The 16,241-nt window shown below is 35.3% G+C and overlaps 2 protein-coding genes across 2 annotated transcripts; one reads left to right on the forward strand and one right to left on the reverse strand.

Moving 5' to 3' along the window:
• The first annotated feature begins 6,138 nt into the window (after positions 1-6,138).
• Positions 6,139-7,296, forward strand: LOC110460901. The gene has a single exon (XM_021514109.1). The coding sequence runs from the start codon at positions 6,139-6,141 to the stop codon at positions 7,294-7,296; it is 1,158 nt and encodes a 385-aa protein (XP_021369784.1).
• A 649-nt stretch (positions 7,297-7,945) lies between these two features.
• On the reverse strand, positions 7,946-13,434 carry LOC110460902. Its single transcript, XM_021514110.1, has 4 exons — positions 13,327-13,434; positions 8,848-9,067; positions 8,368-8,561; positions 7,946-8,132 (listed from the first exon to the last, which is right to left on the reverse strand). The coding sequence occupies exons 1-4, from the start codon at positions 13,432-13,434 to the stop codon at positions 8,001-8,003; spliced, it is 654 nt and encodes a 217-aa protein (XP_021369785.1). The 3' UTR covers positions 7,946-8,000.
• Positions 13,435-16,241: the final 2,807 nt, after the last annotated feature.

Here is a 16,241-nt window from a genome sequence, read left to right on the forward strand (position 1 = left end):
AAATGTCTAAGATAGTATTTCTTTCCATTTTGCGATCATACCTCACGCCATGTAGATGTCAATATAATAGTAGAGTTCCCACAGTGGGGTCACGTGACCGTTTTTCCCGGACCAAGGTTAGAAAGTTGATTTGAGTCATTTTGAGGGCGCTGATTCAAATGAGGTGGGGTGAACATCCGGTATATCGAAAAATACATATATTTGCTTCCAGATGTCCGATATAAATGAATTATGAGTCTAAATATATGTTTGAGTGTCGGGGATTATTTCGGGTTTAACGTCCTCGCAACAGCCAGGACCATATGTTTGGTTTGGTTTGGTTTTGATTTGTTTAACGTTCTATTAACAGCTAAAGTCATTTAAGGAAATGCTTCCATGTGTGTTGGGCCTCTTTGTTATTAAAACCAGTCATAAAGATAATATTTGTAGTATAACCTATGGGTATAACATATGAAACAAGAGGCCCATGGGCCTTAACGGTCACCTGAGTTATGTAAAAACTGATGTTGATGTTGCCAAATGAAAAAGTAATAATTTTGTAATAAAGGTAACTTGAACTACATGTAATGCAAAAGTAGTGTGAAAGATCTTGGTAGTATATGTACTATGTACAAATAGTGGTTCTGTCAGTCAGCCGACAGCACATGTCCCTTTAACTCAGTGGTAGAGCTTTAATAAAGCACCTCAAGACCCTTCCATTTATGAAGAGTTTTTGTTTCCATCGTATATCTGGGTCTGGAAAAGAAGATTGTTGAAATTGAAGCCAATTCGATTCGTTTGGGCCCTGTCCCTTGGGTGGGCCAGAGTCAAAATCTTTAAAGTATCAAACTGTCATCTCATGGTTATAATTTCAATCAAATGTATAATATTTCCAATTGAAAATGAACAAAATATACCCAAAAGTATCAATTTCTTATACAAACTGTAGAAAACTTAACCACATGCAAAGGGGCAAAAGTGGAGCCTGGGTGTTATGAAATTGATTATTGGGGTAAATAGAAGACCCCTCAATCCATGAAATTCATTATTGGGGTAAATAGAAGACCCCTCAATCTATGAAGATTATTTGTTTCCAGCATATCTGAGACTGGAGAAGAATTCCAATTATAATGTCTATCAAGATTCAATTATTTCCAATTTCCTAAAAGTATCATTTTTCTATATAACTATAGTAAACTTTACCCCATCCCCAGGGAATAAAGCGCTTTAAGACCCTTTCATCTATGTCGATTACCTGTTTCTAGCATGTCTTGGTCTGGATAAGATTTTTTAATATAAGCCAATTTAAAGTTTGAATAATTTCCAATTGAAAATGAACCAAACATAACCAAAAGTATCATTTTCCTCTATAAACTATAGTAAACTTCGTCCCCTCACAAGAGGCAAACATGAAGTCTGGGAGTCATAAAATTCACAATTTTGATAAAGTTCCTAAAGACCCTTCCACCTATGAAGAGTATTGGTTTCCAGCATATCTGGGTCTGGAGAAGAAGATTTTTTTTAAGTTTAATCCAATCTGACCATTTTTAGCCCCGCCCCTCAGAGCCCCTGGGGTGGGAACCATATAATTTATTGTAATCATATCAACGGTTTCTGAGAAGAAGTCGAAAATGTAAATTGTTTCCGGACGCACGACGTGCGACGGACGACGACGGACAAAGGGCGATCTGATTGGTCACTTGAGACTTCGTCAGGTGACCTAATAAATGACATCATTAACAAAAACTCAGGAGCAGTATACGTTGCGCAACCAGTACGCCAGGGAGGAGTTATAACCACGGAACTATACAAAATAGTTATCAACAGACTTCCGAGAGAGATATACGCAGTTCCAACGTCGGTAACCTTATATGATGGACGGCGTGTGTCTCGCTTACATGTGCGGACGATGTCTCCCTTAGCGCTTATGGCACGCCATCATGTAAAATAATAAGTTCATCAACATCATACCCCTAAACGTCGGGTATAGAGAGTAGAATCAGCTGTTACCCACTGAACGTCGGGTATAGAGAACAGAATCAGCTGTTACCCACTGCATGTGGTAAGAGGCAACTAATGCAGGAATCAAGGATTCGCTTTCGCGCCTTATTATTGGAATCACAAAAGTGACTAAAACCATTCTGTTGCACCTATTGTAACATTTGGGATATTTACGTATCCCTCTACTTCCTACAAAGCCTAGTGTTGCTTCCTGACCTCTTGCTTGGCAAAAATATCACTTATGGCCTTAGTGTTGAACGTTTGCCCCAGTAAGGAAGGCAATGAATTATGTTCCCAGGCCGAGACAAACCATTCCATTCATAACCTTCAGCTTTTCGGGAAATAGCAACAGGTTTACTCATTGTCTGTATAATGTGACCGGGTGGAGTACTGTGCAGGGTGTCTTCGGTATGGTAATTCAGGGCGGTAACACTCTAAAGTCGGCGTCAGATCCTAGCTGTTGAGCAGAGGCAAATGCACTAATATGCCGCATCCAACTCTCATTTCACACATGCACGCATGTATTACACACATGGAGACACGAACATAAATGACTTTAACTGTTAATAAAACATTAAACAAAATGAAACGTACAAGCCGGTCTATGGAATATATCGACTTGTTCATTTCCTTGGTCTAGTATTGCCCTTTGCAGATTCGCATTGGAGGACTTGAACCATCTTTGTCAATTGATTTCCATGTTAAATATATGTTTGGAGATCTCTGCGGGAGAACAGTGGTGTAACTCAACAGACAAGGAATATACATACAGCTGTATATACAGTTAAATTACACAGTAATACACTATACACATACATATGATTATACAAACACCTCATTCACTTATTCATACTGGTGAATATATACAATGACACTACAAGACATCTATATATATATATAAATTTCATGGCCTTTCCGCGATGCTGTATCTCCCCGACGTATTGCACTGAATGTCTGTTCCAGTCTGGTCCACATGGGAAAACAATATATGTCTTTAATGACGTCAACACATGGAAAGTTGAACATCCCTGGTTACCGGTTTTCCGCCCGCTACCATCTGTTGATGACGAGGAATGACATAGGCTGTAGCCGCAGCATCATACCAGCTTTCTGACCCATAAATGTTGTCACTCCGACCCCTACGTGCTTGCTGGCGCAACAATGTTGTAGGCAGTCCGGCGAGTGTAACGATGTGGAACCAATGTTTAGTTGATTGTCTTATCCACAATCCACCTTAGGCCATATCTCCAAGTTGGAACCAAACATATGTAAAGTACAGATGTAAACGAAAAATATTTGTAATATACTTGTGCGCACACCCTTCAAAACTAGCACACTTTATCTAAAATGCTCAAAATATAAAATGATATCTGGTTTGACGTTATACATAGAAGATATACCATTTTGTTATTAAACTATATATATGGTAATGGCTTTGTGTGCATGCCATAATCATACGTACATACATATATTGCAAATTATCTATGTCTCCATATCATATATATACTAACTGATAAATGACTAAATATTACAAAACATGACCACATAAAATACTACCAGCATGATATATCATTGTTACATATGCATATGTTTATTCCCTCAGCATGGCTCCTGCTCTGGATCTTCAATGACTGGGTAAGCAAACAGTGGTTTTACAATGGACATTTTAGTGCTGCCCAGTTATTATTGATATCCGGAGTGGGAGTGGTGTTGGGAACTGGTTAATAAAATGTTTGAACTTAACTTATACTGAAAATATTGGCTATTTGTTCTGCTATTAAGTAATTAAAATGCTGTTTCTTGTATATTTGTTAAATGTTGATATTTTACTTTCATCGTAAGCATATGCATGTTGACCTGGCTTATTCATATGTGTGTATATGTTTATATATATATATATGTGTGTACATATCATAACTATTAGTGTGTATTTTAGTAGCCATCTATTTGAACTATGAATATTTATTAAAAAAGTACTGTTTAATGTTCCAAGTCAGTGCTGATATGTTAATGTCTAATTTATAATTCTGTTATTGTTTGAAATGTATGTAACCCAAGGGAGAGGGCTTGTATTGGTTTCCGCCTTCACATTTTATCCCAACAGAGGGCGCGCGTGTACTATAGGTTGTAACTCTCCTGTGTGGAGGAGCGCTCGCTATACATTCCTTGACGATCGTCAACAAACTAAGAAAACAGAATGCCACAATATTGTTGTGTACCTTTATGTAGTGGGTCAGGGGGGCATCGATTTCCGAAAAACGAATCGTTTTGTATGAAATGGCGTGTCGCTGTAAAGAGGATGGAGGAGAAAGGCAGAAAGTTATGGAAACCCAGTCCCGAAGATGTTGTCTGCAGGTTGCATTTCCGGGACATCGACTATAAAGAGACACTGTTAGGTTAGTATAGAACTGTGTCATGACATTTTCTCCCGTTGGAGTGGAATAGTAGACAACCATGTGTAGGAGTTTTGAGAATATATTTAGATTACGTGTAAAGAACAGTTCACCAGAATAAATGTTTTTTGCAAACGTTCCACATCAGAATTAGTCAACTTTTGTTTTAAGTGGTATCGACTGAATGTTTAAATGTCCACTGACATCTGTTGAAAAAATCGTAAATATAAGGTTTTAAAAAACTTGTCTATTTTTTAATCATTTGTTTTTTACCAAAATGTTGCACATCATATTTGCCATAATTATTTTCCAGAGAGCAAATAAAAATTTGACTACAGGGACATACAATAACTAGTCATAAAAATATGTTGATGTCAAAGATTTTAAAAATCATGACAACCACTGATCAATCAATCTGTATTTTAAGAAATTTTTCAAAACAATATATTTTTTCATAATCTTTTTATTAAGTTATATTGCTATAACATAATTTGAAATAATGCAATAGACTGGTTAATATTAACTGACTCACTACCAAAGGACCAGTTATCAATAGTCCTTCCTGAAATATACTAGACTAGTCTCTGACTAGAGGGCTAGTGTATAAAGTGCCAAACTCTGGATAATTTAAGAAGTGCTTAACAATGACAGTGGCATTTATAAGGGAAGGGATGGTAATTATGGCGAATATGGTAATATTGTATGAAAACTTTTTTTTCATTTATTTTGTCTCCTGATACAAACAATCTTAGTTATTTTTGTTTCCTTTTGAGAATTAATAAACATGTTGACCTTTTGCTGGATTCATTTAACACGATTACATGTAATTTTGGCTAAAACATTGTGAAAACCTAAATTTCCATTCCAAAATTTGATAAGAAATAAAAAAAACTAAGATTCTGTATCAATTGTTATTTATTGCACATATTAACTATGAACATTTCACTCATTATATGCAAATTGTCTTAATTTAAAAAAAATGAAAATTTGTCAATTTCATATATTACATGTATATTTACAATATATATATATACATATTCAGGACTGTTCAAAAGCTTATAAAATGACAATACAGTATATCACATTAATTTCAGTGCGAAAACAATTATAAAATTGAAAATACCAGTATACATGTGTTCAAAGGGACACAATATCTAGAAGTCTTGACAGCTGTAAATTTCTAAGTGAGAAGTTCAAAGAGTTAAGAAAACTGTATTTGAAGTTGTATTTTTTCGTGTTGCTTTGTGGTTTTTCTCAAATTTTTCTTCATGTGTTGATTGGACGATGTTGAATCATCCCATGCAATTTGACATCTTCACATAGGACAATGGCTGGATGCTGATGCACACGTGATTTCCTGATTGGTTTGATGTAGTTAGTTGTTCAAATATAGAATGGCTTGTCATTGGTTTTACAATTTGATTTTGACATATATACCAAGTAATTTAGAATAGGATTAAAATTAAAATTAAAATTAAAATCCAAGATTGCATTTATAATTGTAATTACATGTACTAGGTAACGTGTTGTACACCATCTTATGATTAAATTACATCCATTTAACATTTATGATTGTAATTTCGATTTTAGATAGCAGAATCTTCAGTATAAAGGAATGCTGATGAAAAAAACACATTTTAGTTTCGATTAGGTATAAATTTACGAACAGTAGAACTTCATTGACATCACAATCTGTTACATGGCAGTTGAGTTCCCAATTATATATTTTGCACCAAATATTGCGCACATTCTCATGTCAAGAAACATGATTTCAGGTGAACGTGGCAGACTTAAAGAAAATGTAGTGCCGTCCATCTTCCAGTGGACACAGACCCCTAGCCCCAGAAGAAAAAGAGAGCCAAAACAACCAGATGATGCTACACAGGGCACCATACTTGAAGCCTACAATGGACAGCTAGGATCTGAGGTCACTGTGTCAACACACCATGAGTCGGCTGAACTGGTACCAGAACCAGAAGATTTGGAACCTCAAGCGGAGGGAACACAGTGTACAATCTTGGGGAGATGTACAATAGACAACTTCAGGGATAACCCCAAAGCTATCAATTATTACACTGGATTCACTGATTTCAACCACTTTATGTTCTTTTTCAACTGTTTAGGGCCAGCAGCAACTGATCTCATTCATCAGTTCACTTCCTTATCACCTCATGACCAATTCTTTTTGACAATGATGAAGCTTAGGCAGGCAAAGGAAGACTTTGAGCTAAGCATGATGTTTGAAATCAGTGAATCCAGTGTATCAAAAATCATTGTTACGTGGATTAACTTTATGTACTTTCAGTTGAAAGAATTATCTATTTGGCCCTCCCGTAGTACTGTTTCTGACCATATGCCGCAAGACTTTGGTAAGAAATTCAAAAACACACGAGTCATTTTAGATGCTACCGAGGTCCCGATTCACAAGCCATCCAATGTCAATGCACAAAGCTGCACCTGGTCCAGTTATAAGCACAAAAATACTGTAAAAACTATGATTGGTTGTACGCCTAGGGGTGCAGTTTCCTATGTAAGTCCAGCTTATGGCGGATCAACAAGTGATCGTCAGATAATGGAAAACTCTGAACTACTGGATCCGAAACGTGACATGTTTGATAAGGGAGATAGTATTATGGCTGATAGAGGTATTATGGTGCAAGATCTATTTGCAACTCAAGATGTTTTTGTAAATACTCCTTCTATGTTACGTGGAAAATCTCAACTTGAACCCCAAGATGTAGTCAAAGATCGCAGAATTGCATCTAAAAGAATACATATTGAGAGAGTAATTGGTCTCGGCAAACGTTACAAAATATTAAGTACTCCTCTTCCAGCCAGTAAACTGAAACTTGGATCAAGAATTATATACATATGCTTTTCTCTCTTAAATTTTAGGCCATGCATTGTTGACAGATTTGCCTAAACTTTTTGCAAAGGTTATCATCAAAATGTATATATACACGCATTATGTCAATATGTGCTGTAAAAAAAAGTGAAGTTTTCAAAAATATTGGTTTTCAGTACATGTACATGTAGTACCAAATTCAGAAATTTTGATCCAGGATCTAGGTTTTGTTTACATATGGGATGCACTATAAGGCCTATAATATTTTGTGTAAAACAATTGAAGTTTTTGCAACAAGCTCGATTTAGCATATTCTTCATCAAATTCAATCTTTTGTTAAAATACATATTAGCTGACTATTAGAATTTTACAGTTTAAAACTAACTTGACATAGTTGTAAGCTTTAGTCCATACTTTATACAGAACTGACATCCTTTGTTTGTAATTTTGTTCTAATATGTTGTGATGGACCTAAAAAGACTCACAAATTATTCACTGCACTACTGTCTGTTGGAAAGCAAAATTGACTTTGCCCCTTGTCAACAGAATAGTCATGTTACACAGACATGTTTAAATATGTTTCCATTTTACTTCTGTACAGTATCAAATTACAGGAGATAAGTTACTAACTATTACTTTCACCAATGACCTTGACATTTGACCTAATTTATATGATGTGGCTAGTGACCCTTGCTTTTTTTTCATAGTGAAAATGCTTTATAACTTTTTTTAAGAGTGAAATATTCATGCTCAAAGTCGGAATATTAGAATTAACAATTTTACTATATAATTATGTTATTTAAAAACAGCATGCACCTGAAGTTCACTACCCAATCAGAAATTACCTGTAAGGCGTTGTCAACAAGATATTCAGTGAAAGGTAGTGGGAAATAGTCATGGTCTAGTGCTGCAGCCTGTAAAACAAACATTTGTTTCATAAAAAAATATTTTCTGAAAAGTTTTCATCAGAGATTTTTGGTGTAACTTTTTAATGAGATTAATTATCGAATACAACCTTATAGCAGTAGAAAAATCAATAAATTTACACATCGTAGAACAGAAAATGCTTAGTGGCTGAATTTGTTCAACAGGGATATTTTTCCTTAAAAGATTAAAAACTGAAGTTAATTTTGTGACCATCTGAAGTACCTGAATATCAGCTGAGGGATGCAGATATCTCATGGCAATATCCTGAGAACTACTGGCACAATAGTTTATCATCATGTTCCTGACAAAGTCTGTGTACCCATGGTTATTTCTATATTTATGTGGCCTTGGGTCTTGCAGAATGTCATCAGAAAATTTCCGTTTAGTTGGAATATTTTCTGTTGCTATTGGTTTTCCTAAAGGAAATACATGTAGAGTATTTAGACGGCAAACAGTAAAAGTGATTTGGACTAAAATGATATTATTTATGACTGGTAGGATTCTGTCAGAACATTCTTAAACAATTTGTGTACATTTACAATTTGAATTACATCAAAAGATTATATTTATAATTGAATTATGAACTGATCATTGAGAACAACATTGATTTTTTTTTCAGCTTCTCTTACATTCACATTACTATGTTTTCTATTTTCATCATATGCTTAAATTAAAATATTGGCATGGTTAAGATCAACTCACCATCATAGAGAAACTTTGGTTTGTGAAAATTTTGTAAATTTTCAGTGCAACTTTTCTGCACCTTCATTGTTCCACTATCAGTAAAATGCTCAATCATCAGCAGGACTGCTGCATCATGCTTACATGTACCATGAGGTCCTTTGCCAGCAGGGCATTCACAATGTGTATTAACTGGATCTCCACTAATCTTTTCTAGCTTTATTTTGTAGTTGTATGTTACCTGAAATGTAAAATACATGTAATAGCTAGGTTACATCAATATATTAAATATGCAAGTATCTGATTTACATGACTGGCAAAACCTGCATGTAATTTGCTTATATATTCATAGATGACTTATTTGTGATCTCATCGCTAGGGCTGTAACTCAGGCAAAATATATACACCATGTTTACATTCAAAGGACCATACTTATGCGAATTAGGAGTTCATCAAAAATAATGCATTTTTGTTCTAATATGTTGTGATGGACCTAAAAAGACTCACAAATTATTCACTGCACTACTGTCTGTTGGAAAGCAAAATTGACTTTGCCCCTTGTCAACAGAATAGTCATGTTTCTTTTTTGAAAAGAAAAATAATTCAGGAACGCTATGATATGTCACCAACGGCTCGCAATTTTGGAACTCTCCTCTGTAATTTTATAATTTTGATTTTAACTCCAATCATTTCAAAACCCAGTTCGAGTGCTGTGATCTAGCTATCAGTATTTAGGCAGGCATATGACATGTAGGTCACGAAAGTTATCGAACCCGTCCTGTAATGTGGCTACCATTATTACCAGCCTTATCGAGTGTAGTTGAAAACATTACGGCAAAATTGCCGTATATCGAACGTTATTGTCAAAATTAAATTTACTATCGTATTTCTAGGTATTGTTTACACTATGTCATTAAAGTAAATTATGTATTTGAACACGAACACGTAGAAGAAGAAAAACACAAAATCCAGCCGTCTTGTCAGTCGGTGCACTAATCGGTGCACTAATCATGGGGCGCTGTAAACAACGTGACGTCATCGGAATGTATAAATTTCAACAATGTATCTTACACAAATGAGTTGTACAAATCTGGTTTCCCCAGTACTTCTGTTTACTTCCGAAAATAGCAATGGAAACCCCCGGGTTGTTGACGTAAGTGTTACACATATGTACACGGTGTATGTATCACTACGCGCACGAGAATGACTGTCGTTATGGAGTGATAATGATCATGACCTCAACAAAGGTTATTGAGTCTATTACACTTGAAACTGTAAATATTTGCAAATAACTTGATGTTTAATTCTTCAGACCATTTAATGTGCCAATTCATTTCTTTAAGCTTTTGTATACAAACTTGTCCATACACAGCTCAGTATCATACCTCCCTTTGATATAACAAACAACAGTGTTAGAAAACTGCTCAAAAACCTTAACCTAGTAACGCTGCTGGAACAGATGAAATGAAACGAGAAATATTAAAGAACTGGCGGAAGAAATATCACCAAATCGTACTCTTATATTTTGAAAAACTTGAAACTTGAATATTAAAACAAATATCTTTCCGCTGTTTAAATCCCACTTGACTGGAAATATGCACATGTATCTCCTTTCTACCTAACAGGCATAAAATCATACGCTTTGTATCGATAGGATAAACGTCCCGGGTGAGCGACATAGGAAATAAACAAGTTCGTGACATCGTTGTACAGGTAAACAATACAAATAGCACACTCAGTAATAGCTTGACAAAGGGACCAGTCGCTCTTGAAACGTTACGACACGTTTCATACGTACATTGTTTGTGTATCAAGTAAAACTTTAATGTTTATCTAAAAAAAACGATTACGAAATAATAAGTTTTCATTTTGATGTTGATCACTGATATTTTCCTGACCGTAACAGAAATATTGTTTAGTTATTCAGGAAACAAAAAGTATGTTTTCTTTGGTATATTTGCTTTTACTGTGTCCTATTTCGAGCTAAAACAAGTTTATTTAGCGTGCGATGACATAGCTTATAACGCTGCAAATATATAACGAGAAACAATCCGAGGTCAAAATATGGACGTGTCAGGTGACAGGCGAATTTCGATTGTTAGGACGGAGAATACTAGCTGGCCAAGATTATGTAATTAAGAAAATTAATGCCATCATTTTTATCTTGTTTCTTGTAATTTCTTACTCTAACTAACATCTGGACACTCTGTAGAAAATATATTGTTCGAATGTAGCACGATATATGTTATTACCTGTAACGTGTGTACGTTTGATTAGTGTATACAGTGTGGCGATAACCTAATTACACACCACACATTATTGTTTAAAGAGATTCGTTCCAAATTTTTTACTTCAATGATGTTTTACTTATTCCTGTAAGAGATTCGTAAAATAAATGTATCGATTCAAAGCATTTGCTTCTGTACAATTCTTCTATTCGGTACTTGTGTATTTGAAATCATTATTTTCTAACCCAGTCACACCATGAATTTTGCTGATATGCTAAATATTCTGTAGCCTCTGCGACATTGATTTCGTCCCTGTGAAAGTCAATCAATCAAATGTATCGTTGATGTTACTTCTAGAATAGACAAGGGAAACAGAGATGTACTGGTTGTTGAATTTTTTTAAACTTTTGATAAGTTTAATCATTCCCTTCTTCACGACAAGCTCAGCTATCATGGTATAAGTGAATCTGTAAATAGTTGGCGTGAAGATCCACTCCGTGACAGAAAACGGGCAGTCGTTGATGAGGGAAAGAAATCGGAGGCCCTGACTGTCAAATCTAGAGTCCCCCGAGGGTCGGGTATTATACCTTGTTTATTTGTTTTCTACTTCAATAAAGTTCCAATTGGCCTAACTTTTGCTGTGAGACTTCTCACTAATAATACTCTTGTTTTTCAAACTCTGATTGACGAGGCTGATGAGGGGGAAACAGGAGGACCCAGATTTAGCTTTATGGTAAATATCAAGGAAAATAGCTTTTCACACTACAAATGTAGTGTAATATCCATAACGAAAATGTAAAGCAATTCCATATACCCTGCATGGAAAAATTACAACATGTCCCAAAATCAAAATGTATAGCAATCACCATCCATTTAAGTCTGAAATCGGACACTCATTAAAAATAATGTGGTAAAGTTAATTCTACATAGGCTTCTAGCGGATAAATCTAAAAATAGGCTCAACCGCACTAAATCAGCAGGCGTACAACACCAACGTTAGACCATTATTGGAGTATGGCTGTACAAATTGGGACCTCACATTTATGATGACAAATCAAAATTGAAATGGTACAGCGTAGGGTAGCCCAAGTTGTTACAAATATATACTGGAACAGGTCAGGTGAAGGGGAAATGCTTAAACAACTAGACTGGCATCACTGGAAGACATTCAAACAGATATGAGACTAGAAACTTTTAACAAATTCAGTCATGGCCAAATCAGTGCGAGAAAAACTTCATTAGTAAATTATATTCGTCTCATCAGAAATCTCAACCAAAATTCCGTTCATACAGAAATTTTTAGTCTCACGAACTATATTAGACTGGAATGAACTCTTAATTGACAACACCTTTGCAAAATCCTCGCCATCCTTCAAAACTATGCTCTTAAAAATATCTAACAGAGCAGCTTAGAACTTTTAATCAGTCCACTATTCCCCACTTTCTTCTTCCATCTTCCCCTAGCTTGTGCCGAGGACTAAGTAAATCTCGTATGTTGGGGTTGCCCAAACACTTGAAGATTTTCTTCCTTCTCCAACACTATGCTATGTCTCAATTTAGTGCTGTCGGACGGTCTGTCAGTACACTCTTTTCTGCATATCCCCCTACCCCAATTCATCTCTTATCTAAATAGTTATTATATGTGTATTTTATGCTCTCTCCCATTACAGAATCTTCACCTTGTTGAATGTGGTCATTAACCATTAGAACTAGAACTAAACAAAATGTTTTCCTTTTGATATTCTAATAGAAACCGGCTTCACAAATTGTTTTTATTTTATCCTGGAACTGCATGAGCGGACACCATTTTTTCATTTGTCACCAAAGAGCAACTTGGTTGTAATTAACAATAGACTAAAGTTATTAATATCTTCAATAAGATTCATCAGCTTGGAAATATAATATCAAATTTTACTTTATACATAAACAATGTAGGTAATAATTGTGTCGTACGTTTCATGACCGACTGTTCTCTTTGTCAAGCTATGACTATGTGAGCGATTTTTAATATTTACCTGTATGACGATGTGCCGAAATTGTATATTTCTTATGTCACTCGACCCGGGACGTAAACACAATATCGAGTAGTGTTGGAGGACCAACAGAGATGCTCTCAACCGTGGTGGCTATCCCGGCTGGTCAATTTACAAAGTGTACGGGGCAGTAAAAGAAAAGATAAAAAACAGAAATAAAAAAAACAGGAACAGAAGAAAAGAAATGAGAGCCAAACCAAATGGGAAGGCGGGGTCACAATATCCTACGTGAAGCGTACATCTGAGGCGTTTGCCCGTGTGATGAGGATACACCATTTCAGCATCCCGATGAGACCATTGACAACACTCAGACAGTTACTGGTGCATCCCAAAGACAAGACTGACATTCTAAAAATAGGAGTTTTATATTAAATTTCGTGCAAAAATTGTTAGCAGTCATATCTAGGAAACAAATGGGAGGAACTTTGGTTCACGTCTGAAAGAACATTAAAAGGATGCAGAGAAAATTAGCAACACCAATTTTATCAGAACCACACACAAAGCATCTGCCACTCAGTACAATATATCGGCATTAACAGATCACGCTTACACCCAAAATCACCTCTTCGATTGGGACCATGCCAAAAATAGTTGAAAGGGAACAACAACAAAAAGGTGGCAAATAAAGGAAGCAATCAAAATCAGGAAAGCTAAAAGCATGAATAGAGACGAGAGGTACACTAGCTAAATCATCTGTATAACAGATACTGACATAAAGTACAATTTTGATAATTATCAAATCTTTTGGGGTTTTTTTACGAATAATACTTTATTATTTTAATGCTGGATCACCGATATTTTCCTGACCGTAACAGAAATATTTTTTAGGTATTCAAAAAAATGTTTATGTTTTGTTTGGATATATATATGCTTTTAATGCGTCCTATTTCGAGCTAAAACAACCTTTTTTAGCGCGCGATGACATAGGTGATAATGCTTCAAATATATAACGAGAAACGCACCGATGTCAAAATACAGTTGTGTCCGGTGACAGGCGATAACTTATCTGCGCATCATATGTTATTATTTAAAGTTATTCTTTCCACATTTTTTACTTCAATGAGGTTTTAGTAATATTTGTAAGAGATTCGTATAATAAATGTAATGATTCAAGGCAGTTTTTTCTGTCAAATTCTTCTAATCGGTACTTATGTATTTGAAATAATTTTTTTCTTATCCAGTCTTTTGATTGGTTAACCAAAAAGTTCTTTGAAATTAAACGCTGGGACATATTTGACCATGCGTCTAAAATCGTTAAAGAACAAATCTAATTGCACGGTAGATGGTGATAAAAAATAGGAGCCCGATATCCTTACAATTTGATTCCAAATACTTCATACAAAATGCAGTAATATAAATAGATATTAACTAGCCTTTTCTATCATGCAACATGGACCCGGTACCAGTAACAAAACGTCAGGATATGAGTTTGAAGAATACTTAAACGCACTGAAATTATCTAATATGAATAACTCGCCGTGAACAGCAACAAACTCGCAAAAAAATCTTTTTACAGAAATTTCGTAATGATAATAGATAGCATTTACTTTTTAAAACCTTGTCGTATATGTTAAGTTAATTTAAATATATTATAGCGTAAATATTAACCTTGAAAAATAAACTGTCCGTTTAAAATGTGACCAACCAAGCAATTATTTATATCTTCAAATTCACAATATACATTTTTGTTGGAATGTTCGGTTATTGATGTTTTTCTGACTGAAAACTTCTTTCAACATTTCAGATTTACTCGTTTGATATATTTGCCTTTAAAAATGCGCCAAAGTGAGAGCTCAAATCGCCAGATTAAGTACAGATAATCATACGCAATCTTTGGACTTTGGAATGATCTGATAATACACCGAAATGCTATATATACATGTACGTCAGGTGGAAGTCTCAAAAACTTAAATGATGATCACAAGAGAACAATATCACAAGTCGGTGAGTACATCAACAAATTCATATTAATTTTATCATATTCAGGGTAGTATTTTACTCTTTTACTAAAACATTAACATTTCAGTAATCACGCAGTGCGATTCAATATCTACTTTTTACTTCACACAAGTGCGGATTAAATAATACGGTATAGGTATGTTGCGTATGTACCTGGTTAAGCATATACAGGTGTTGCGAGTAGTGATATGCGCATCACACGTTCATGTTTCAAGTGATTCTGTCATAATTATTCATTTAAATTAAATTTGTGTTTGTATTAAGTTCTTAGATTACATGAGGATGTGAATTAAAAGAGTAACATAACGCATTGAGGTCGCCTCGTATGATTTCCCTTTCTGTAAATGTATTGTACATGTTAAATTCACAACAGTATATGTGTGATTAAAATTCTTTACAACAACTTTCGTAATAGCTGTCGAGCATGACATTGGAGGCTACGTATCTTTGCTTACTTAGCAGTTTATGTTATGTTTATTTTGCTTTATTATAGCATAAATATAAGCCATATACAAACTGTAGTTTGGCTTTAATTTGTTCAACGTCCTATTAATAGCTAGGGTCGTATATAAATAAACTGTTAAGTTTAAAAAATATAGGCACCAAACACAAAGCAATAGTTTCTATGTAACAAGAGGCCCAGAGGGCCTGTATCGCTCACCTGGATAATAAAGCAACCATGGGAAATTATTCTCATTACAAAAAATCCCTCCAATGGTACTGAATCAGAAGGATTTTTAAGACATAAACTTTAAATTCCCCTATTGAGCCCCACAACTCTCAACACCCAGAGAGGCCACACCCTCTGTTTGTATAAAATTTAGTCCCCTTTGCTAAAGGATACTCCAGGCCAAGTTTGGATAAAATTCTACCAATGTTACAAAAGAAGGATTTGATCCCTGCCCCTCAAGCCCAAAGGGTCCACACTCACCATTTATACAAAATTGAGTCTCCATGGCCAAAGGATGATCCAGGCCAAATTTGGATAGAATCCCTTTATCCCTACGTTAGAAGAAGGATTTTAAAGGTTTTACCTCCTTTTTCCTATTGGGCTACACTCCCCTGCCCTCAGGGGGGGGGGGGGGGGGCACACCCACCGTTTATACAAAATTGAGAACCCTTAGCCTTAGGTTGTCCCTGACCAAATTTAGTCAAAATCTACTGGAATAATCGCAGTGAAACTCGGACTGTTGTG

This window comes from Mizuhopecten yessoensis, unplaced genomic scaffold, assembly GCF_002113885.1.
Source record: "Mizuhopecten yessoensis strain PY_sf001 unplaced genomic scaffold, ASM211388v2 scaffold10519, whole genome shotgun sequence".
NCBI classification, from domain to species: Eukaryota; Metazoa; Mollusca; class Bivalvia; order Pectinida; family Pectinidae; genus Mizuhopecten; species Mizuhopecten yessoensis.

Excerpts from the sequence above, each read along its gene's own strand:
- LOC110460901 (XM_021514109.1), top strand. The coding sequence starts at position 6,139 with ATGATTTCAGGTGAACGTGGCAGACTTAAAGAAAATGTAGTGCCGTCC.
- LOC110460902 (XM_021514110.1), bottom strand. The coding sequence starts at position 13,434 with ATGTCAGTCTTGTCTTTGGGATGCACCAGTAACTGTCTGAGTGTTGTC. Across the intron at positions 9,068-13,326 it reads CACGGGCAAACGCCTCAGAT|GTAACATACAACTACAAAAT; the intron begins GTACGCTTCACG and ends TTTACATTTCAG. Across the intron at positions 8,133-8,367 it reads ATCCCTCAGCTGATATTCAG|GCTGCAGCACTAGACCATGA; the intron begins GTACTTCAGATG and ends TTTGTTTTACAG.